The sequence below is a fragment of the Taudactylus pleione genome, unplaced genomic scaffold (assembly GCF_031769625.1).
Source record: "Taudactylus pleione unplaced genomic scaffold, aTauple2 ptg000687l, whole genome shotgun sequence".
NCBI classification, from domain to species: Eukaryota; Metazoa; Chordata; class Amphibia; order Anura; family Myobatrachidae; genus Taudactylus; species Taudactylus pleione.
In genome coordinates this window covers 845,184-871,138 of record NW_028285089.1, presented here as the reverse complement: position 1 = coordinate 871,138, position 25,955 = coordinate 845,184, and the positions used below count along the sequence as shown (strand labels likewise).

At 49.0% G+C, this 25,955-nt stretch overlaps 1 protein-coding gene across 1 annotated transcript in view; it reads left to right on the top strand.

Moving 5' to 3' along the window:
• SCIMP (SLP adaptor and CSK interacting membrane protein) overlaps window positions 1–25,955 on the top strand; it is a 146,385-nt gene that overhangs the window by 82,571 nt on the left and 37,859 nt on the right. Inside the window, exon 7 of the mRNA XM_088456117.1 lies at window positions 8,776–8,868. Coding sequence (XP_088312243.1) covers window positions 8,776–8,868 — 93 coding nt within the window. The remainder of the gene's footprint in view (window positions 1–8,775; window positions 8,869–25,955) is intronic.

Here is a 25,955-nt window from a genome sequence, read left to right as displayed (position 1 = left end):
TACACAGTGCCCCCAGTAGTAGTCCCCTATACAGCCCCCAGTAGTAGTCCCCCTATGCAGTGCCCCCAGTAGTAGTCCCCCTTATGCATTGCCCAGGAGTAGTCCCCCTATACAGTGCCCCCAGTAGCGGCCATCCCCCCCATAACGTGCCCCCAGTAGTGGTCCCCACAATACAGAGCCCCCAGTAGCATTCATCCCCCCCATAACATGCCCCCAGTAGTGGCCCCCACAATACAGTGCTCCCAGTAGCGTCCCTCTCCCCCCATAGCGTGGCCCCAGTAGTGGCCCCCACAATACAGTGCCCCCAGTAGCATCCATCCCCCCCATAGCGTGGCCCCAATAGCGGCCACCCCCTATACAGTGACCTCTAGTAGCCACACTCCCCCACTGTGCTGTGCCAGAAAAAAAAAAAGCAAGTTGCCTGATCCCCGCTCCGGCGACGACCGCCGCTGTCCACTCCTCCAGGCCCGCTCTCGTTCTGCTCTATGGGATGGGAGAGACATCATGACGTCTCTCCTATCACTTGCTGCGGGGAGAGCCGGAAGACGGAGCTCATGAGTGAGCTCCAGCCGGCTCCCTCCGTGGATGCAGCAGCCAATGAAAGTCTGTCTGACTCATTGGCTGGCTGCTATAACAAACGTGTGTTTGTAAACTATGTAGGGCAGACCACTACTCACTGCGCTCTGCCCTACACTTGGGGCTCAGGTGACTAGCGGGGTAGCCAGGGGCACCGGCCAAAGGGGGGGCACCATCCGGCAGTGGCGGCACTGCCGGATGGCGCCCCCCCTTTGGCCGGCAGCCCTGGCAAGTGCCATCCTGGCCAATGGGTAGATACGCCCCTGCTATTCAGATGTCACAACTGAGGTGTCTTTTTTTTTTAAGTCATCAGTAATGGTGACCCTTGCGATGTAATATATTGTTATATCATTAATAATGTGACACTTTCTGATGTTTTCAGTAATGTCCTTGTTATATCATCGCTATTAGATATTATCATAACTAATTATGTCACAGATATAGCAGATACCAGTTTTGTTGTTATGTTACTAAAGACAAAGAGGTGTATCTTGTTAGACAGATGGAGGTAACCAGATGTGCAAAGGCACAAGTTGAAGTGGAAACTACCCAGTCAGTATGTAATGGGGGTAAAACTTTATTTTAGGTATATATGTGAAAGGAGAAAAACAAAAGGAGGAATAATAAGACTAAAGATAGAGAGTGAGAGTCTTGTTGGAGGAGATGAGGTGTTTTCAGATCATCTTACTAATAATTATTTTTGTTAAGTATTCAATACAGTATGCAATCATAATGCAGCTTTTTTTTTTTCATTATTATTATTATTTTATTTTTTTTGAAATTTCTTTTATTTCATTGGTGGTCCAGCGGGAGTGCGGGCGGCCTGCTGTGGCGCTGGGGGTGGTGAGCATCCTATAGGATGCTTAGCGCTACCAACTCAAAGCTTACAACTCAAAGCAGCAGCGCTGAGCGTCCTATAGGACGCTCTGCGCTGTCATCTCCATGTAAAAGCTGCTTGGTGCTGCCCGGGAGTAGTAAATTCCCGGGTAGCACCATTCAGACAGAAGCAGGGTAATTTCCCGGAACTTAAGTCCCGGGAAAAACCCTGGTCAGTTGAAGGGGCGGCTACCCGGGAACGTGTTCCCGGGTAGGTACCTTTCAGACAGATGTGGCTACCCGGGAATTTGGCTGAGGCAGGCCAAATTCCCGGTAATCTCGAGATGTCTGAAAGGGGTATAAATGGGTCACATCATTTGATAGAAATATTCCTCCATCCAAGGACTTTATAGTGATTTTTGCAGCACAAGGGTTATTGTGTTGTAAGCATACAGAGAATAAATTGTAAGGGGTTACATAATTTGAAAGAGACTTCTTGTTACAAACTAGGGTAACCATGAGCCTGTGGGCCACAGGCATTTAACTGTTTCTCCCCCATTTCCTGGCTTTTGAAAATGTCTGTAGTGTAGTGCATTAAGGGGGTGGAGCTTAATGATGTATTGGGCCCTTCAAGATATTTCCCACTTTACCCACTTGAAACCCTGCAGGACAGAGTATGAGTCACAACAAGCATCCTTAGCACTGAAGGGGTTAAAAGTACTCTGAAAGCCCATTTTTTTTATTAGAACTTACCCTACTCTCATCATTACTACTCACATGGGTAGATCCTCACAACTGCAACAATCTCCAATTAGAGCAACTCGCTCCCTTGTCTCAGCTGTGCCCCTTTTCCATAAAATTTTAAGCTCTCTCATGTCTGCATTTATTTGATCTGTTTTGTATGTTATTATTTCATACATGCCTACTCTCCCAGAAGTTGCGGGAGGTCCCCGATTTTCAGGTAACTCCCCACACTCCAGGAAGAGCAAGCCGGTCTCTCGCATCCAACCCACTTCCTAGTGAAGTGGGCAAAGTGTGGAGATTTTAGGGAGAATTGTCGGGTCCATAGGGAGGAGGCGGGGCTAATATGATGCGAACTCAGATCCGTGAATTAAGACCTTTAGTGATGGGTGGGGCCTAATTATGTCTACAGTCCGGCCCCGCCTCCTGAAGATGTCATCAGAATCTCCTCTCTGGGCTTCTCCCGGGGAGGAGTTTTGTAAAGTCGGCAAGTATATGCATGCCATATAGCCCACACCGTCCAGCATTGAAAAGCCCTCTGGCATCTTACAAATTAATGAAAACAATAATATGAGATATGGTAAGTACTTACCTTTGTTATCTCTATTTCTACGAAGTCCATAGGGTTCCACAGGATACCTTGGGTATAGGTGTGACGTCAGTCATCGGGCACCATAGAGTTAAGCTTTCAGTCTCCCAGGATGCACTAGGGTCCCCCTCCTATACCCCGCCCCCGAGCCAAGGCACCTCAGTTAGTTACCAAGCCAGGAAGAGAAGGTTAGTTACCAAGGAGGAGGAGAAGGAAGAGAGAGAAAGAAGATCTGGATACACACAAGAATCACACTCTCACCAGAGGGAGACGGGAAAACCGGTGACCAGACCAAAGCCCATCTGCAGCACAGGTGCGACAGGGCGGGAGTCCTGTTACCCTATGGACTTCGTAGAAATAGAGATAACAAAGGTAAGTTCTTACCATATCTCATATTTTCTACTTCAGGGTCCATAGGGTATCCACAGGATACCTTGGGGATGTCCCAAACCAGTATCCTTTAAGGGTGGGGACGCTCCTGTGCTGAAAGGAGAATCCGCCGCCCGAAGGAAGCATCCTGAGAGGCGAAGGTGTCAAACCTGTAATACCTCACGAAGTTATGGACAGAGGACCACGTAGCAGCCTTGCAGATCTGGACTGCAGAGGCACCACATCGAGCTGCCCACGAAGGACCCACAGACCTAGTGGAATGAGCCTTCAAAGAAGGAGTAACCGGCAGACCTTCATGAAGATAAGCTTCAGAAATAGCCATACGGATCCAGGCTGCCAAAGTTTGCTTTGAAGCAGGCCAACCCTTTTTACGGAAGCCATAGAGGACAAACAAGGCGTCCGACTTCCTAAACGAAGAAGTGCGGTCAACATAAGTCCTTAAGGCCCGCACAACATCCAAAGTGGCCTCACCCACTGAAAGACCAGGTGAGTTAAAGGCCGGAACAACTATTTCCTCGTTAACATGAAACTGGGAAGCAACTTTGGGAAGAAATTCAGGCCGAGTGCGGAGCACTGCCCTGTTCCCATGAAAAATCAAGAAAGGGGGTCTACAAGAGAGAGCCCCTAAATCAGAAACACGTCTGGCCGAAGCTATGGCCAGAAGGAAAACAGTCTTAGCTGTTAGCCATTTAAGATCCACTGAGCCCAGTGGTTCAAACGGCGGTCCCTGGAGAGCCCTCAGGACCACAGCCAAATCCCAAGGCGCCACAGGTGGAACAAAGGGCGGCTGAATGCGGAGAACACCTTGCATAAAGGTGCGCACATCCGGGATTGTAGCAATCCTACGGTGAAACCAGACAGATGGGGCCGAAACCTGTACCTTCAAAGAAGCAAGGCGAAGCCCACAATCTAGTCCCGCTTGTAGGAAGGCAAGTATCCTAGACAGATGAAACTCCCGCGGTGCATAACCTCTCGGTCGACACCATTGGAAGAACGTATGCCACACGCGATGGTATATCCTCGCGGACGACGGTTTCCGAGCTCGCCACATGGTACGTACCACAGAGCTGGAAAACCCTCTGGACCTCAACATGGCTGTCTCAACAGCCACGCCGTCAAAGACAGCCAAGCCAGGTCCGGGTGAAGACAAGGACCCTGCGACAGAAGGTCCGGTCGTAGCGGCAACCGCAGAGGACTGTCCACGGACAGACCCTGAAGGTCTGAGAACCAGTGCCGTCTGGGCCACGCGGGAGCTATCAACAGGAGCATCCCTCCTTCCTGTTTGAATTTCCGGATTACCCGTGGAAGAAGGGAAACCAAAGGAAACAGGTATGCGAACCGGAACGTCCACCGGACGGACAGAGCATCCACCAGAGACGCCTCTTCGTCTCTTGTGCTAGACCCGTACACTGGCAACTTGTTGTTGTGCCGGGACGCCATGAGGTCGATCTCTGGAAGACCCCACCTGTCCACCAGCAGTTGAAAAACGTCCGGGTGCAGGGACCATTCCCCCGGATGAACGTCCTGGTGACTTAGAAAGTCCGCCTCCCAATTTAGCATTCCCGGGATGAAGACCGCTGATATGGCCAGAAGATTGCGCTCCGCCCATACCAGGATCCGAGACACCTCTACGAGAGCCGCCCGACTTCGGGTTCCTCCTTGCCTGTTTATGTAGGCCACGGTGGTAGCATTGTCCGACTGGACCTGCACCGGGCGACCCTGGAGAACCCGATGTGCCTGCTGGAGAGCATTGAAGACCGCACGGAGTTCCAAGATATTTATTGGAAGCTCCGCTTCTGTTGGCGTCCACCTGCCCTGGAACAAGTGTGGACCCAAAACTGCTCCCCAGCCCCGAAGACTGGCGTCCGTTGTCAACAGGACCCAATTTGGAACCCAGAACGGACGTCCCTTGCTGAGATGGGTCGTCTGCAACCACCAGGCAAGGGACAGGCGAACCTCCGGGGTGGGCACTATCGTCTGGGACTTTAGAGACTGAGGCAGCCCGTTCCACTTGGACAGGATCAGGTGCTGCAGAGGTCTGGAGTGAAACTGGGCATATTCCACCATGTCGAACACCGACACCATGGAGCCCAGTAACCTCATCGCCGAGTATAGAGACACCCGGCGGCTGTGCAGACAACTGCGCACCCTCGACTGTAAAGCAGAGATCTTTTCCTCCGTCACAAAGATCCTTTGCTGTCCCGAGTCCAATAAGGCTCCAAGGTGCAGAATCCGCCGAGACGGGATTAGAGTGGACTTCTGCCAGTTGATTAACCAGCCGTGCCGTTGCAGCAGCGCAATGGTCAGGTCCAAGTGGCGTAGAAGGAGCTCTGGAGATCCTGCAACTAATAACAGGTCGTCCAAGTACGGCAACATGCGGACTCCCTGCAGCCGCAGAGAAGCCGCCATGACCGCCATCACCTTGGTGAACACACGCGGTGCTATCGCCAGGCCAAAAGGTAACGCCCAAAACTGAAAGTGGTCGCTGCGGATTGCAAACCTGAGGAACTGTTGATGGTGCAAAAGAATAGGGACATGCAGGTAAGCGTCCTGTATGTCCAATGACACCATGTAGTCCCCAGGTTCTAGCGCCAGAATGATGGACCGTAGGGTCTCCATCCGAAACTTCGGCACCCGCAAAGACTTGTTGAGAGCTTTGAGGTTGAGAATCGGACGATACGACCCATTGGGTTTCTGCACCAAAAAAAGATTTGAATAGAAACCCTGGCCCCTTTGGGAGAATGGAACAGGCACTATAACTCCAGCCTGGAGCATAGTGTGCAATACCTTCCACAGCTCCGTGGCCTTGTTCCGGTCTGATGGCAGACCCGTGGTGAAGGATCGAGCCGGGGGTCTGTGCCGAAAAGAGAGAGCATACCCGTGGGAGACCACCTCGAGAACCCAAGTGTCTGTCGTGGTGACCGACCAACACCGGGCGAACTGCAGCAGGCGGCCTCCCACTTTGGGATCCCCCAACGGGAGGCCCGGACCGTCAGGCCGCAGGCTTGTCATCAGGCTTAGGGCCGGACGTCTGGTACTCCATGCCTGCTTCCGGGGCTTGGCCGATTTCTTGGGACCAGCCTGTCGGGGAAAAGACTGTGGTTTGGGCCTGCCCTGGGCCCTATAAGACCGAAAGGACGATGGTCCTGAACCAGAAGGAACCGCGGCCGATGGTAGACATGCCGATTTGGCTGCCGCCAGCGTGGCCACAATCTTGTCCAGATCTGGACCGAAGAGAACTTCTCCGTTAAAGGGCAACATCTCCAAACCCTTTTTGGAGTCAGCGTCCGCCTTCCAGGATCGCAACCACAAGGTGCGACGAGCAGCCACCACTGCTGAAGAAATTCGAGACACCAGTGTACTAATGTCTAAGGCTGCCTCGTTGATATAAGTGGCCGAATCACGGAGATTACCAATCAACTCCGTTTGTTCGGCCGGACAGTCGGAATCAAAGGACGCCTCCAATGAATCCGCCCAGCGCTCCATCGCTCTGGCAACCCAGCAAATGGCCATAGCCGGCCGCGCTGCCACCCCCGCAAGGGAATAAGCGGACTTCAGGCAGATCTCCACCTTGCGGTCCGTAGCATCCTTAAGGGAGGACATGGATGACATCGGTAATGTGGCACTACGGACAAGACGTGTCACATGAGAATCCACCTGTGGAGGGGATTCCCACTTAGCAAAATAATTATCCGCGAACGGATAAGCCGCTGCCAGGCGCCTCTGCGGCTGGTATCGCTTGCCAGGCTGTTTTCACGCCTCCTCTAAATGGTCCATTAACTGACCCGAAAGAGGAAAGACTGTGGCGTCACCCTTCACATCCTTAAAAAAGGCATACTTGGATTTAGCAGCTGGGGGAACTTCGTCCTCAATCACCAAGGCTGTGCGGACTGCCCGAATAAGTCCAGGAATATATACCTTGGACCTAGCGTCAGCGTCCTTAGTATGGAGAGGTTCCTGATCGTAAGGATCCAGAATCTCCCCATCATCAGACGTCCCTTCGTCATCCTCATAAGGAGCCGACAGAGACGCCACCGGCCGTTTATGTGGCCGCATCACAGTTTCCCCCTGCAACACATCCGACAAGTGCTGTACAGAACTCGTCAGGGAGTTAACCCACGCCGGCTCCTGAGAAACCGGGAGAGGGGAAATAGGGAGACTGCGGGGTACCACCAATTGTCTTGGGAAACCCTGCATGGGTGACGACACCACTGACTGCTGGGACAAACCCATCTGTGTAAACGCGGGCTGCGGAGCTAACTGGCCCACTAAGGCTGTAAGCGCCTGAGCGAAACAAGCCCAGGGCGGCTCCTGTACCGGTGCTGTAACCGTAATAGGCCGCGCCATTGACAAACACTGCCGGCAGAGGCCCTCCGCGCTACCCTCCCCCTCCGCTAAAGGTACTTTACACGTAGTACACTGTAGCCGGAGAGGAAAATCACTTTCAGACATGATGGTACTAAGTATGTGACCCCACTCACCAATTGTATTTTAAAGAGGTGAGAGACCACCCTGCAGCACCGCACCGCAAGGGCTTAGCAGAAAGAACAGGGACAGTAATAAAGCTGACAGTCAGAATAGAAGATACAGGCAGCAGCGCTAGCACAGTCTCATACAATGCAAAGAAAATCAAGTCCTGCACAAACCAGCGCTGATCACTCAACTACGCAGACACAGGGCCTGGTAGGACACAGCGCTGCATACACAGACCTGACCACAGCGGAGGAGAGGTATGCGGGGGGACCCAGACCAAGATGCTTCCTTCCAGGCTTCCAGCAGCGTTCACCATGCGTTCAGGAAGATGGCCGCCGAGGAGCAGAGAGGAGGCTGGCCTGGGGGAGGAGCGCTGCCACAGGGCCAGTCGGCAGAGTGCAGAGAGGGCTGTGTGCAGCGGGGGAGGCGCCGGCTGTGAGACAGGGAAGGCGCGCTCCCCTGGCATGCATTTGACCCCCGGGACGCCGCAGCGCTACCGCTCTGCTGCAGTCCGCTGTCCCAGGGGGGTAGTGGAAGCGCAGGTTCTTACCTGGCTCCACGCTGCAGCCAGTCCCCAGGGAGCCCCCTGCCTGGGGACTCTGGACCATGTAACAGCGGGGACCCACTGCTTACCTTGCTGTCCCCCTTGAATCCGGCCATGGTCCGGAACATCTGGGGTCACCGCTAGCTGTGACCCCAGATGCTCACCAGCATCCCTGGATCGGTACCGGCGTTCTGGTACTGGCGGGGGTGTAGGGAAGACAGCATGGACGTCAGGAATGACTGTCTATGCTGTACCTCCAGATGTGCAGCCACAGCTGCAAGCAGGAAAGCTTCAGGGGCTCTTCTTAGCCCCCACTCCAACAGGTGCACCCGACTCCGGCCGGGCACCAAACTAAACTGAGGTGCCTTGGCTCGGGGGCGGGGTATAGGAGGGGGACCCTAGTGCATCCTGGGAGGCTGAAAGCTTAACTCTATGGTGCCCGATGACTGACGTCACACCTATACCCAAGGTATCCTGTGGATACCCTATGGACCCTGAAGTAGAAAATATAATTTATATAAGTATTTATTTTTAAGACAGTAAAATAATGTACACTCATGTTTTATATGCTCCCCTATAAACATCATGTAGAAGCGGCAGTTTGGCAGGAATAACCTGTTTATTACTTGTTCCTTTTTATCATCAGATTCAATTCCAGAAAATCCAACATCAGACCAACGCCACATTATGTATGCTACTGCACACAAGAGACCAGCACCACCTCAGCAACTAGGCCTATGTGAGTATTGTAACCTGGTGTTTGGTGGATCAATATGTCTGAGGCCACTAAATAATGTGTTCATTTCTATTACAGCTTCTGAATATGGTCTAAAGAAAATGAATATAGATTTAAATGAATCAAGCATAAATGACAGAATTTCAAATTCATCTTATGATTCAGTAGGACAAATCACAGACATCAATCGCATAAATGCAGCGTTTCTGCTTGAAATGCTGGTAGCACTGAGACTTGTACTAATGAAAAGCTGTAGTAACTACTTGCTTCTATATCTTCTATACTTTTTTTCCTAGACTCGCTCAGATTCTGTTATGTCAAAATGTAACAATAACGGGTAAGCTATGGGTGCCAGGCACTGCTTATCCCCTCAGTGACCAGGTGGAGGGAATGCTTCGAGAGAGATAAAATTGTGAAAGATAAAGTGCCAGCCAATCAGTTCCTAATTGTCACATTTCAAACACAGCCTGTAACATGACTGTTAGGAGCTGATTGGTTGGTGCTTTATCTCTCACAATTTTACCTCTCTCCAAGCTTTCATGAATACACCCCTAAAGCTCATAAGCAGGGAGTTATTTTTATCATAACTTGGCCACAAATACAGGAATGTAATTAGGGAGTTTTGTGCCTTGGGGACAGACTGTAATTGTGCTTCACCAATTTAATTGCAGGGCGAAAGGGAAGTGTGTTGTAGAGAGATGCTTGGCGCGAAAGAGTCACTCTGCGCCCACACGTTATGTGTCGCACGGAGGATAGAAGTATGTGGATCTGTATGCATTAGTCACAGATAAGATAGTGACCTGTATGGTGCAATTAGCAAAAGGCTCAGAGTCTTCCGGATGGAGGCGAAAGCCATCTGATGTGGGATAGGTAGCCCTCCTGATACCCCTGATGGAAGCAAAAGCCACCTGGTGTGGGATAGGTAGCCCTCCTGATACCCTTGATGGAGGTGAAAGCTACCTGATGTGGGATAGGTAGTCCTCCTGATACCCTTGATGGAGGTGAAAGCTACCTGATGTGGGATAGGTAGTCCTCCTGATACCCCTGATGGAAGCAAAAGCCACCTGATGTGGGATAGGTAGTCCTCTTGATACCCTTGATGGAGGGGAAAACCACCCGATGAGTTTAAATCAAGATACTGTAAGACTGCCACTGTGGTGGGACTACAAATCACAAAATACTCAGTCTGCTGCCAACTGCATCACATGCTGGGAAGTTGCCCCACCAAAGATCTGCTCCTAGACTCAATCGCTGGTGCCCCAGGCCCCTATGCCCTCTTACCTGCAGCTCCGTTCGATGCATTTTTGTTGACATCCAGTTCCTGGAAGATCTGCAGCCAGGCTTATACTCGGGCCAGCCTCTCAGGTCTCTGCTCCACGAGTCCATGGCTAGAGCTGCCGATAGGTAGGAGTGGGATGGAGAGTTGTGGGTGTGGGGGGTGCTGGGACTGCTGCATGGATCCACGGCTAGGGCTGCCCCCAGGTAAGAGTGGGAGTGAGAGTTGTTGGTGAAGGGATGTGGTGGGACTGCTGCACGGGTCCGAGCCGGTTTAAGGATTAATTTATTTTAATTTGTATTTTTTGCTTGTAGCCAAGCTAGGGATTCTAGGGGGTATATTTACTTAGAATCGTGTCTCGCTGAGATTGCATTTCCGTGAGAGTTTCCCATGATTTCCAAACATGGAATTTTACCAAAGGCAAACACGGGTTAAAAAACACGATTCTATTTGTAAAACACAGTCGAACACACAAATAGTAGTCAATACACCATCGAACCAATTCTCAATTACTGTAGACAGGAATACAAAGCGTCGATTTACCAAGAATCATGGCCCTCATTCAGAGCCGCTCGTTAGCGGCAGTACGCTCGTTCCGAGCGATGTTTGCACATCTGCGCATGCGTACGGTTTTTAGTACGCATGCGCGAACCAGTCAGTGCGGCCGAAAATCGTTTGTACGCTATATAGCGAGTGCCTGCTATTTTGAGTGACAGAATGAGGCGTATGTGGGTGGTAACAGGGGAAGGTGCTTGAAAATGGGGAGTGGAGATCCAAACGCAGGCGTGCTTAAAGGTCAAAACGGGCGTTTTATGGGTGTGTATATTTAAAACAGCAGCGTCATTGACCACGTCACTGGGTTATTTTATAGCCAGAACTGCTCGCAAATTTGTGGTAGCAAACACCAACCACAAGAATAGCGAGCAGTTCATACGCTGGTCGATGTACTCGATTAATCTAATAAATAGCGGACATGACGTATGGTGCGAGCGGCCAGGGGGCGTTTTTAACAAATAAACGAGCGTATGTTTTGCTCGTTCGTTCAGACTTAGAGGTGTGAACAGACTGCAATGTGCGTACGGATCATTTGAATAGCCACCCCTTGTTTTTAAACGAACGACCGCAAATAGCGAACGGCTCTGAATGAGGGCCCATGTTTGCAAACACGTTCGTATATGTAGCAAACTAAGGCCAAATAGAAGTTTGAAATAGACTCTAAAGGTGTGTACACACTGGCCGATCAGGAAAAACAGTACGATTACAACATCGTAATCGTACCGTCGTTCCTGATCACCTGTAGTGTCTGCACTGAACGATCAGTCGTTCAGTGCAGGCACAGTCCATCATTCCTGAACATGCCAATCTGTCGGGAGCGTGCATCGCTGGTCGTTAAAAGTGACATAAAAGTGCACGATTTGTGCACGATTACTGAGCGATTGCACGATTACGATGTCGTAATCGCGCAATCGCTCAGTAATATCGCCCAGTGTGTACACACCTTTAGCGGTAAATTTATGAAGATGGGAGTTCTATTTAAAAAGTGGTGTTGCCCATAGCAACCTATCAGATTCTACTTCTCATTTATCTAGCACCTTCTAGAAGATAATACCTGGAATCTGATTGGTTGCTATGAGCAATATCACTTCTTAATAGAACTCCCATCTTAGTATATTTACCCCTTACGCTGCATACACACTAGACAATGGCCCTCATTCAGAGCCGTACGCTCTGAGCAGAGCGCACACTCTGAATGAGGGCCGGGCTCCATGAAAATACGAGTGTGCATTGTGATGGCCGTGATGGTCGTGACCATCGCGACCATCGAAACTGCGAGCCGGAGCCTGCGGTTGAGGTTTTCAACCGCAAGCTCCGGAGTGATTTTGGCTCTATCAGAGCCAAAATCACTCCCACTGACATCACTAGTGATGTCAGTGGGCCGGCTTTTGACGGGAGGCGTTCCCGTGGGAACGCCCCCGTCAGGGAGGCACGCCCCTGGCACGCCCACCAAAGGGGGCGTGCTGTCAATCAACATTGACAGCACGCCCCCTTTGATCGGACACAACGAACGAAGGACTTTCCTTCGCTCGTCGCGTCTGGCGCATGCGCACGACGGAGCTCCCTCCGTCGTGCGCATGCTCAGTCCATAACATCGACCCACTTGCGAGCGGACAGCCGCTCGCGAGTGGGTCTGAATCAGGCCCAATGTGTGTATATGTCGATATTGTCTGCGGCAGGACATGGTGGGGGTGCCAACATTAGTAAGTGTACATTAACAATATCCTCAGATTGAGCTGCATGTTCAGCCAACTGGGGATATCGTTAACGAACCATGGGAGCGCGCATCGTTAGTCGTTCAGTGCATACACACTGGACGATATCAACGATAACTATATAGTTTTCGTTCATATCGTTCATAAAAAATCGTCTAGTGTGTATGCCCCATTAGCCAATAATGGGTATTGTGCAGGAACCCACAAGTATAACCTGTCAGTCAAGTAGCGCTATACTGCACAGATAGTATAGCTGTACATGAGATTCAAGCCAGTTTTTTTTTAACAAACTCGGATTCTACATGGACAAAAGGACCGACCAGCGCAGTTTCTGTGTTATCTCTTTTTTTAAATAATATTTTCTTCATAGTGAGGGTATAGGTGCCAGCGGCCTGCTGGCACTTGTGGGTCTGCAAGTGCAGCAGGGCAGTTTTGCTGGGACCTGTAGTCCTACTGTAAAGAACAATAGTAGTACTATATTTCAGTGGCGTAACTAGGGTATTTCGAGCCCAGGGCAAATTTGAAAATGGAGCCCCCTCTCATGGGTGAAAAATGGGCGTGGCCACTGAAAAATTACACACACCCCTTTCTTGTCACTGGGAACATTTCTTTCCATTTGCACCTTAATGCAGTGCCCCTTAAACAGCCCCCCCCTATGCAGTGCCCCTAGTAGTGGTCCCCCTTATGCAGGCCCCGATTAGTTCCCCTTATACAGGCCCCCAGTAGTGGTCCCCCATATGCAGTGCCCCTTACACAGTGCCCCCTGTAGTGATCCCTCATATGCAGGCCCCCAGTAGTGATCCCCCATATACAGTGCCCCTTATACAGTGACCCCAGTAGTTGTCCCCCTTATGCAGTGCCCCCTGTAGTCGTTCTCCCTTTTCAGAGCTCCCTGTAGTGGACCCCCCTGTGCAGTGCCCCCAGTAGTGAGCCCCTTATATAGTGCCCCCCGTAGTGCCCCCAGTAGTAGTCCCTCCTATACAGTGCCCTTTATATAGTTCCCCCAGTAGGAGTCCCCCTTGATGCAGTGCCCCCTGTAGTAGTCCCCGGTAGTGGTCCCCCACAATGCAGTGCCCACAGTAGTATCCCCCCCCCCAGTAGTAGTCCCCAGTAGTGGTTCCCCATGATGCAGTGCCCACAGTAGTATCCCCCACCCAGTGGTAGTCCCCAGTAGTGGTCCCCCACGATGCAGTGGCCATAGTAGTATCCCCCCCAGTAGTGGTCCTCCCCCCGAAGCAGTGCCCCCAGTAGTATCCCCCAGCCAGTAGTAGTCTCCAGTACTGGTCCCCCCCCACCTGAAGCAGTGCCCTCAGTAGTATCCCCCCCAGTAGTATCCCCCCAGTAGTGGTCCCATCCCTGAGGCAGTGCCCCAGTAGTATCCCCCCCCAGTAGTTGTCCCCAGTAGTGGTCCCCCCCGAAGCAGTGCCCCCAGTAGTATCCCCCACCCAGTAGTAGTCCCCAGTCATGGTCCCCCCCCACCTGAAGCAGTGCCCACAGTAGTATGCCCCCCAGTAGTGCCCCCAGTAGTCCCCTTCTTTGTAATAGAGCGCGCCCCCCCCGAAATACACTTTAAAATGAAACAAAAGAAAAATACTTACCTGTATCCACGCTCCTACTCCCGCCGCCGTCCGCACGTCCATCCTCCCAGGCCGGGCCGCTCTGCATTATGGGAGAGACGTCATGACATCATGACGTTTCTCCCATTACCACTGCAGGAGCCGGACGGAAGCCCGGCTCTTGCATTGGGCGCGCAGTAAGTCAATGAGAGTCTATCTGACTCTCATTGGCTGCTGATTCACACACACATCGCTGCTGCTCGGCAGTGATGTGTGTGCAGCAGCAGCAGCCAATGAGAGACTGTCTGACTCTCATTGGCTGCTGATTAATACACACATCACCGCCAGTGCTGGTGGCGATGTGTGTGTTATGAACAGTCTGAGCCCGCCTGCCACCCTCCTCCTGGCGCTATTGGGCAAGCGCTCAGGGGGAGGGAACAGGCTCAGCTGTGCAGCACAGGACCGGCGCTGGAAGCCTAGAGCCGGTCCTGTGTAAATTAGGGGTGTGCACCGGCCACTTTTCGTGTTTTGTGTTTTGGTTTTGGATCTGGATCTTTCTTCGTGTTTTGGATCTGGATTGGTTTTGCCAAAACCACCCTTCCGTGTTTTGGGTTCTGGGTTTTGTGTTTTGGATCTGTATTTTTTTGAAAAAAAGCATAAAAACAGCTAAAATCACAGAATTTGTAGGTTTTTCTGCTCCTATGCTATTATTAACCTCAATAACCTTAATTTCCACTCATTTCCAGTCTATTCTGAACACCTCACACCTCACAATAGTGTTTTTATGTCCAAAAGGTTGCACCGAGGTAGCTGGATGACTATGCTAAGCGACACGAGTGGGCGGCACAAACACGTGACCCATCTAGGCGTGATACTGCAGTGGCAGACAGGATGGCAGTTTGAAAAACTAGGCCCCAAACTGTACATAATGCAAAGAAAAAAAGAGGTGCAAGATGGAATTGTCTTTGGGCCCTCCCACCCACCCTTATGTTGTATAAACAGGACATGCACACTTTAACAAACCAATCATTTCAGCGCCAGGGTCTGCCACACAACTGTGGCTGAAATGATTGGTTCGTTTGGGCCCCCACAAAACAAGCTGGCAATTAATCTGTCCCTGCACAAACTGGCTCTACGGAGGCAAGATGTCATCCTCATCCTCCTCATCCACCGATTCCTCACCCTCTTCAGTGTGTACATCCTCATCCTCACAAAGTATTAACTCGTCCCCACTTGAATCCACCACCACAGGTCCCTCTGTACGTTCTGGAGGCTGGTCTCCCTGGAGGAGCTGATAATTCATTTTGATGAACATCATCTTCTCCACATTCTGTGGAAGCAACCTCCTACGCCTTTCGCTGACAAGGTTCCCGGCTGCACTAAACACTCTTTCGGAGTACACACTGGAGGGGGGGCAACTCAGGTAAAATAGAGCCAGTTTGTACAGGGGCCTCCAAATTGCCTCTTTTTCCTGCCAGTACAGGTATGGACTGTCTGACATGCCTACTTGGATGCTGTCACCGATGTAATCCTCCACCATTCTGTCAATTGTGACAGTATCATATGCAGTGACAGTAGACATGTCAGAAATTGTTGCCAGGTCCTTCAGTCCGGACCAGATGTCCAAACTTGGTCCTGCCTGCCCTGCATCACCGCCAGCGGGTTGCTTAGGATACCTAAGTTTTTTCCTGGCAGCCCCAGTTGCGGGAGAAAATGAAGAAGGAGCCGTTGACGTGTCACGTTCCGCTTCAGCTGACAGTGTGTTCACCAGCAGGTCTTTGCACCTCTGCAGGCTTGTGTCGGCCGGAAAGAGAGACACCACATAGGCTTTAAACCTAGGATCGAGCACTGTGGCCAAAATGTAGTGGTCTGATTTCAACAGATTGACCACCCTGGAATCCTGGCAAAGCGAATGAAGGGCTTCATCCACAAGTCCCACATGCCGAGCGGAATCGCTCCGTCTTAGCTCCTCCTTCACTTTCTCCAGCTGCTTCTGCAAAAGCCTGATGAGGGGAATGACCTGACTCAAGCTGGCAGTGTCTGAACTGACTTCACGTGTGGCAAGTTCGAAGGGCTGGAGAACCTTGCACAACACGGAAATCATTCTCCACTGCGCTTGAGTCAGGTGCATACCCCCTCCTTTGCCTATGTCATAGGTGGATGTATAGGCTTGTACGGCCTTTTGCTGCTCCTCCATCCTCTGAAGCATATAGAGGGTTGAGTTCCACCGCGTCACAACCTCTTGCTTCAGGTGATGGCGGGGCAGGTTCAAGAGTGTTTGCTGGCGCTCAAGTCTTCGGCACGCAGTCGCTGAATGGCGAAAGTGGCCAGAAATTTTTCGGGCCACCCAAAGCGTCTCCTGCACGCCTCTGTCGCTTTTCAGAAAATTCTGCACCACCAAGTTTATTGTGTGAGCAAAACATGGGACGTGCTGGAATTTGCCCAGATGTAATGCCCGCACAATATTGGTGGCGTTGTCAGGTATCACAAATCCCCAGGAGAGTCTAAGTGGGTTAAGCCACTGGGCGATGATTTCCCTCAGTTTCTCTAAGAGGTTGTCGGCGGTGTGCCTCTTACTGAAACCGGTGATACACAGCGTAGCCTGCCTTGGAACGAGCTGGCGTTTCTGAGATGCTGCTACTGGTGACGCTGCTGCTGTTGCTGCGTAAGGTGATACATCTACCCAGTGGGCTGTCACAGTCATATAGTCCTTAGTCTGCCCTGTTCCACTTGTCCACATGTCCGTGGTTAAGTGGACATTGTGTACAACGGCATTTTTCAGGACACTGAGGACACTTTTTCTGACGTTTCTGTACAGTCTCGGTATCGCCTGCCTAGTGAAGTGGAATCTAGACGGGATTTGGAACCGGGGACACACTACCTCCATCAATTGTCTAAATCCCACTGCACTAATGGCGGATACCGGACGCACATCTAACACCAACATAGCAGTCAAGGCCTCAGTTATACGTTTTGCTTCAGGATGACTGCTGTCGTACTTCATCCTCCTCGCTAAGGACTGTTGGAGGGTCAATTGTTTAGTAAAAGTAGTGGTGTTCCTACTTCCTCTCTGGGATGATGAACGACTCCCAGCAGCAGCAACAGCAGCATTGGCAGCAGTAGGCGTAGCAATGCAGGATCCTCCGGAGGAATCCCGGATAGGAGAGTCAGTCATGCCAGTGACATGGCCTGCAGGACTACTTCCGATCCTGACTAAGGAGGAAATTGACGAGGAGGGAGTTGACGGTGTGGTTTGCAGGCGCTTGGATACAACAGGACAACAGGATTTAGGTGTCCCTGGACTGCTTACGGTCTTAGCCAAAGTTTCTGAACTTGACAGTAACTTATTATGAACGCGCTGCAGGTGCCGTATAAGGGAGGATGTTCCTAGGTGGTTGACGTCCCTACCCCTACTTATTTCACCTTTACATATGGTACATATGGCAAGACAGTTGTTGTCCGGATTTGTATAGAAATATTGCCAGACCAAAGAGGTGGAATGTTTGGTCTTCTGCCCAGGCATGACCGTGATGGGCTTTTTCATCCCACGGACAACAACTGTCTCCCACGGAGCCTGATTTAAACAAACCACATCACCATCAGAATCCTCCTCGCCAACTTCCTCCTCAGCGCCAGCTACACCAGTATCCTCATCCTGTTGTACTTCAACAGTGACATCTTCAATTGGCATATCAGCAAGTGGACTGTGGGTGCTCCTTTCAGCACTTGCAGGGGGCGTGCAAATGGTGGAAAGAGCCACCTCTTCCCGTCCAGTGCTGGGAAGGTCAGGCATCGCAACCACCACCACACTTGGACTCTCCTTGGGGATTTGTGATATCTTCTTAGAAAGCACAGTTCTTCGCTGTGCTTTTGCCAGCTTAACTCGTTTGATTTTTTTAGTGGGAGGAGGGCTTCCATCATCATGTGAAGCTGAACCACTAGTCATGAACATACTAGGGATCGACCTTAGCCGTTCCTTCCCACTCCGTGTCGTAAATGGCATATTGGCAAGTTTACGTTTATCTTCAGCTGATTTAAATGTTTTTTTCAAGGTCATTTTCCTGAACTTTGTCATTTGGGATTGTATGTGCCCTCTATTATGACATTGGGCATCGGCCTTGGCAGACGACGTTGATGGCATGTTATCGTCTATGTCATGACTAGTGGCAGCAGCTTCAGCACTAGGAGGAAGTGGTTCTTGATCTTTCTCTATTTTATTTTTATCGGAGAAAGTTTGGTCCTCCATTTATGTTATATCGATTTGATATATACGTGCGGCTAAACACAGAAAATATTTTTTTATTTTTGCTGGAGAGTAGTGCACTTTGTGGGTTACACCAGCCTTTAAGAAATGAGCCAGCCGCCTCTTTACTTATGGGACACAGGCGCACGCTTGGCGCTGCTCCTTTGTTGATGCACGTGCGGCTACTGCGCACACAATTTACAAACATAGAAATTAATTTTTTTTTTGGTTTGGACTGGAGTGTACTTTTGGGGTTACAGCACCCTTTAACGGTCAAGCCAGCCGGCCCTTTACTTATGACACAGGCGCACGCTTGGCACTACTTTGTTAATGCACGAGCGGCTACTGCGCACACAATTCACAAACACAGAAAAAATATTTTGTTATTTGGTTTGGAGTGTACTTTGGGGGTTACAGCACCCTTTAACGGTCAAGCCAGCCAGCCCTTTACTTATGACACAGGCGCACGCTTGGCACTACTTTGTTGATGCACGTGCGGCTACTGCGCACACAATTCACAAACACAGAAAATAATTTTTTTTTTGGTTTGGACTGGAGTGTACTTTGGGGGTTACAGCACCCTTTAACGGTCAAGCCAGCCGGCCCTTTACTTATGACACAGGCGCACGCTTGGCACTACTTTGTTGATGCACGTGCGGCTACTGCGCACACAATTCACAAACACAGAAAATAATTTTTTTTTTGGTTTGGACTGGAGTGTACTTTGGGGGTTACAGCACCCTTTAACGGTCAAGCCAGCCGGCCCTTTACTTATGACACAGGCGCACGCTTGGCACTACTTTGTTGATGCACGTGCGGCTACTGCGCACACAATTCACAAACACAGAAAATAATTTTTTTTTTGGTTTGGACTGGAGTGTACTTTGGGGGTTACAGCACCCTTTAACGGTCAAGCCAGCCGGCCCTTTACTTATGACACAGGCGCACGCTTGGCACTACTTTGTTGATGCACGTGCGGCTACTGCGCACACAATTCACAAACACAGAAAATAATTTTTTTTTTAGTTTGGACTGGAGTGTACTTTGGGGGTTACAGCACCCTTTAACGGTCAAGCCAGCTGGCCCTTTACTTATGACACAGGCGCACGCTTGGCACTACTTTGTTGATGCACGTGCGGCTACTGCGCACACAATTCACAAACACAGAAAATAATTTTTTTTTTGGTTTGGACTGGAGTGTACTTTGGGGGTTACAGCACCCTTTAACGGTCAAGCCAGCCTGCCCTTTACTTATGACACAGGCGCACGCTTGGCACTACTTTGTTGATGCACGTGCGGCTACTGCGCACACAATTCACAAACACAGAAAATAATTTTTTTTTTGGTTTGGACTGGAGTGTACTTTGGGGGTTACAGCACCCTTTAACGGTCAAGCCAGCCGGCCCTTTACTTATGACACAGGCGCACGCTTGGCACTACTTTGTTGATGCACGTGCGGCTACTGCGCACACAATTCACAAACACAGAAAATTATTTTTTTTTTGGTTTGGACTGGAGTGTACTTTGGGGGTTACAGCACCCTTTAACGGTCAAGCCAGCCGGCCCTTTACTTATGACACAGGCGCACGCTTGGCACTACTTTGTTGATGCACGTGCGGCTACAGCGCACACAATTCACAAACACAGAAAATTAATTTTTTTTTTGGTTTGGACTGGAGTGTACTTTGGGGGTTACAGCACCCTTTAACGGTCAAGCCAGCTGGCCCTTTACTTATGACACAGGCGCACGCTTGGCACTACTTTGTTGATGCACGTGCGGCTACTGCGCACACAATTCACAAACACAGAAAATATTTTTTTTTTTGATTTGGACTGGAGTGTACTTTGGGGGTTACAGCACCCTTTAACGGTCAAGCCAGCCGGCCCTTTACTTAGGACACAGGCGCACGCTTGGCACTACTTTGTTGATGCACGTGCGGCTACTGCGCACACAATTCACAAACACAGAAAATATATTATTTTTTTAGCACTTGGGGGGACTTCCCTGATGGACAGAGCACCTCCTGGACAACACTACAGCACCCCTTTAGGACTGGGACACTGCACAGGACTTTGGAGTGGACACAGCCCCTATGGAGAACTGACTGCACAACACAGTCCAGCCAGCCCCTATGGACTTTGAAGTAGTGGACACAGCCCCTATTAACAACAGCAGCACAGCACAACACAGCCAGCCCCTATGGACTTTGAAGTAGTGGACAACAGCAGCACAGCGCAGCACAGCATAACACTACTCTGCACTACACTACACTATACTACACAGCCCAGCCAGCCCTAACTCCCACCCTCCCTCTTCACTGTCCACAGCCGAGTGAGAAAATGGCGCCGACGCGGGTACCTTATATAGGATCCAAAACCCGCGAGACTCGGAAGGCGGGATGATGACGTTTTGCCTCGATTTCAGATCCGAGTCAGGCAGGAAAAGTCGAGCCTGACTCGGATCGGACTCGGATCGGGGGGGCCCCGGGGGGGTTCGGATTTCAGAAATCCGAACCCGCTCACCCCTAGTGTAAATGTATAGCGCTGACCGCACTCACTGCGGTCGGCGCTACACTGGCTAACTAGGGCGGGCCGGTACCGTGGCCGGCGGCACCCCCCCCGTGCCACCGGTCCCACGGCGCCCAGGGCACGCACCCTGCTCGCCCTGCCCTAGTTACGCCACTGCTATATTTACCCCATTACCCATGCAGCTACCACCACCAGGGGTGCAGGGAAGAGCCCTGGGCTGGTTGAACCTCAAAAGGGGGGACCCCATTTTACTTTTGGGGTCCCCACTTTCTGAGGATTGCCAGTCGTAGGCTGAATTTGCTCAGCAGTCCATGGGTGGTTATGTCTTTTTATTTGAGGGGGAGCTCATGTCATTTTATTTTAACCCTTGCTTTGCACATAAAGCACAGAAGCTCTGCACAGATCACACTCATCTGTGCAGTACATGCAGCTCACAGGCAGTTCTATTCATGTTTCAAATAAGACAATCAAACATGATTCGATGCACCATCAGAAAACACAATTGAGTCAAACACGATTCTTAGTAAATTTGTGAGTTTGTTTGAGAAAATCTCACTCGTGTCCTTGTGATACCCAGCAGCATGTTTAATCTCGGCCACTAGCGATTCTTAGTACATATACCCCATGGTCTTATTCAGAGTTAGGATCAAATACAAATGGAGCAAACAAGGAACAATTTGCTCATGGAGCAACCATATTGCAATACAAAGGGTGCAAATTGTTCTGTTATTACTACTGTTTTATTGCTCAATTAGGCCCTCTGTATTTTTTGCTTCACCTTTAGTATGCTGTTCAATATTTATACCTAGCTCATACATATATGTTCTGAATATCTGAGAGTTCTGAGAATTGTAAATCAATAATGGGTACGAATGATTTCAGTTACGAAGAAAATACAATATAAGTTAGATTGGTTGATAACAGGGGGGCCTGATTCAGCAAGGATTGCAATTGCAAAGCAGAACGCAGGTAGCTTTGCAATTGCGATCCTTGCATTAATGCAAGTACAGCAGGAGGTGCATTACACCCCCTGCTGCATTTACGATCCCAGCACTGCGACGGAGGACGCAGGCTGGAATCATCATTGCGACCATCAGGCTGGCTGGCATGTGAGCCCAGAAGACTGCATATGTCCACAGAGTCTCTGGGCTGGCCACTCACGGAAAACGTGGTGGAGACGCCCCGTTTCCGGGAATGCTGGCCACCCCCGCCCTCGCACCACCCCTTAAGTGCCTCTGCCTGTCAATCAGGCAGAGGCATTCAAGGGCTTAAATGTGCTAAAGCAAGGCCCATTCTGCACACTTGCAGAATGGTTCATGCGCACACGCAGATTCACGATAATCGGGAATCTGCATTCAGCAATGCACTGCGTGCACTGCTGAATCAAGTCCAGTGATATTTTTCAGCAACTCAGTTCCTGAACCTCTCATTAACTGTTACGTAATGTCCTGGGCCAAAATTTATTTTCCATAAGATAAGTTTTATTTTAAAGTCCCTTTTCAGTGCCTTCTTTTCTAAATACTATATATATATGTTTTTCTATAACTCCACCTCCAATAGCTCCACCCACAGTTCCTGAAAAACAGCCCTGGTTGATGACTCTGCTCTGCTCTGGTTACTCCCGTTCGGCCTGCTCACTGAGGTTCCCAGCATATAATGCTGTAGTTTAAGAGCCCTGCCACAGCAACCACTCTGTGATGGTAACCTTTCAACTATTAGGAGAGAATATTTCCACTTTTCTCTGACTTAAATATATCCTCAATTGACCAGGATTTCCTCATGATGTTTAATACCCCTTGTCCGTATAAGAAGTTCTAGATATAATGATATAATGATGATATCCTATCACTACTAATGGACATGGCAACTGGCCAAGATGACTTTATTAAAACTTTTATTGAACTTTTAGAATCGCACTTGCCCCCCACATTGATCACACGTATCAAATCTGCCACTGTTGGACAATTCCTAATAGAAATGGCAGAGGCCCAAAATTTTACTATTTCTAAACAAAATGACGACCAGAGCGATAGTAAGAACTATCAGATGGTTACCCTTCTGAACAGGGCCGGACTGGGAGTAAAAATAGGCCCTGGCATTTTAAAGCACACAGGCCCATCTTGGGGGTCAATCCTATTAGCCACGCTGATCTCACCGGTGCACTTTACGGCAGTCCGGATTTGCCTAATGTTGCTCGCAGCCCTATAGGGCTCCGAGCAAAATGATGCGAATCCTGACTTGGGTAGCAAAGGGTGCGAGTTGCGGTGCCGTTGGCGGCATTTAAACGCCATTGCAATGGCACATGCACCCTTAGCACCTAATAGGATTGACCCCTTGGTGTCAGCATCTGGTTCCTGTCACAGACTCCTCCCCTTGCTATTCCTGACTCTTCCCACTGCTTAGTCTATGCTCTTACACATATAGGCCCGTATTCAATTAGGGAGCGAAAAGTCCATGTTGAACTTTTCGCTCCACATCTGAGTTTTTCTGGGGATAAAGTATCGGGAGCGTGCCCGCTTTATTCCCGTATTCAATTTCAAATGTGCGAAAACGGGAGCCGGCGAATTGGGATCTACGGAAAAAAACGTGAATCTCCGGGAAATAATTGCATGACCCCCCTAAAGATGTCCAGACATGGGGGAACACTATGGGTACCCCCGTTTTTGCCTGTAGAAGAAAGTCTGGTTTTTAAATAGCCGCGGCAAATGTTTTTTTCCCGACATTGAAGAAGTGATGCAGAAGAGCACTTAGGATTTTTTTTTTGTTTTTTTAAGTGGTTCCATCAAATTTGGGGTACATGAAAATGGGTAATAGCATATTTTTAAATCCCTAAAGTAATTTTTTTTTAAATTCTGCAAAAATGCACCTGCCGCTAATAGCCTATTCTAGAAAACACCTTCCGCATACTTGCAGAATAGCCCTGAACCTATTACCCTATTTTTAAACACTGTTTCCACTTCTTTTTTTTTCAACCCCAAATTTTTTTGGGGTGTCTCTATGTTTTGTTTTTTTTACTTTTTTTGACACAGTTTATTATTAAATGACATTCCCATGGGTGCAGGCTATTTTTTTTTTAAGCCTGCACCCCTAAACCCCAATTCTGGACTTTTTTTGCCATGTAAAACATGGTGAAAGCTATCCCCGTTGTTTTTCAAAGACTTATCGAACCTGCAAAAAGTCTTTAAAATTGAATACAGGGATAATTGAAATAGGCAAAATGACGTCATCGGCGATAAATTATCGCCAATTCCAACTTTTCGCAGCCTAATTGAATACCCCCATAATTAATATTATAACAACATAAAAGTGTACATTATTCTCTGTATTAAAAAACACACAACAGTGCACATCCTGCAAGGGATTTAAACATGTGCCATAGTCAGACATTTGGAGCCAAATGTAATAGGGTGAGAGTTTAGAAAATGTGAGAATGTAAAATTCTCACACTAATACACTAATCGAGTTGTATTTTCAAAACAGGAAACACCTGGATGAGAGTTTAAGGGGCCTATTTACTAAGTAGTGTTAGGAGACAAAGTGAAGTAAGATAAGGTACCAGCCAATCAGCTCCCAACTGTCATTTTACAAACACAGCCTATGACATGGCAGTGAGGAGCTGATTGGCTGGTACCTTATCTCATTTCACTTTGTCTCCTAACAATGCTTAGTAAATAGACCCCTAAGTCTTGAGAGTTGTTTGAGACTGGAAAACATGCAAGTTTGCATGTTCTGTGACTTTATTACATTGGTTCAGTTAAAATGGGGAAAAAGGGTAAAATATTACCCAACTCCTGGCGCTAATATGAATAAATGTAAAATTGTCAATCGTGATTAGCTGCAGCTGCTTAGAGTTTAGTGTGAACTCTAATTATAAACACATATACAACGACACAGGCGCTGCGCTGTGATCACCTATGACTAAATAATTATCTTGTATATGATCAGACACACATTGTATAATAAAAATATTTTTACTTCTAAAAAATTGATACACACATTACAAACAATACATGAAACGTAAAAACACTGGACATGAAAAAGGAAACAAATGAATGGATGAATAGCAGCAGCATAAATATTTGTATCAGAAGGTAGATCTAATGATCTAATGATTAGAAACACATCCGTTCCATTGTATCACGTCAAAAAATTGAAAAATGCTGAATGTGTCTTTTGTACATATAGTTCAAGAATACTGCATTCTGACACCTGAAATGAGTAATTGGTATGGTTGTCTTTATCCTGTAGATGTAAGGAATGGTATTAGGTCCTGCTGGCGTCCCAGCAATAATAGACTTAAGTAGAAACCAGGTGTAATGTGAGACTTCTAGTATATTGTGAAGTCTCCCCGTGGGAGAGTGTGTCCGTCGGCACAGATGAAAATTAAGCGGCAGACATGAAATATCCTTCTCTCCGTATAATTTATATAGGAGAGAGTGTGTCTTACCGCTATCGGCAGCTGGATGGTAGCGCTCTCCCAAACAGATGAAGTCACTGTGGGGAGCTGAATGATAGCGCTCCGTGAGACCAATGTCTCCGCTGTCTGTGATTTCACGATCGGCTCCAAAATCTATCCCAGGTGCAGGTGTATGGAATGCAGTTTACGGCAGTCTTGAAAAAGTCTCCGTAATAGAGAGACGAAACGTGTTGACGTCACTGCCTGCCAAGTCCTTCTACTGCATTCCATACACCTGCACCTGGGATAGATTTTGGAGCCGATCGTGAAATCACAGACAGCAGAGACATTGGTCTCACGGAGCGCTATCATTCAGCTTCCCACAGTGACTTCATCTGTTTGGGAGAGCGCTACCATCCAGCTGCCGATAGCGGTAAGACACACTCTCTCCTATATAAATTATACGGAGAGAAGGATATTTCATGTCTGCCGCTTAATCTTCATCTGTGCCGACGGACACACTCTCCCACGGGGAGACTTCACAATATACTAGAAGTCTCACATTACACCTGGTTTCTACTTAAGTCTATTATTGCTGGGACGCCAGCAGGACCTAATACCATTCCTTACATCTACAGGATAAAGACAACCATACCAATTACTCATTTCAGGTGTCAGAATGCAGTATTCTTGAACTATATGTACAAAAGACACATTCAGCATTTTTCAATTTTTTGATGTGATACAATGGAACGGATGTGTTTCTAATCATTAGACACATACTTAATAGAAGATCTACCTTCTGATACAAATATTTATG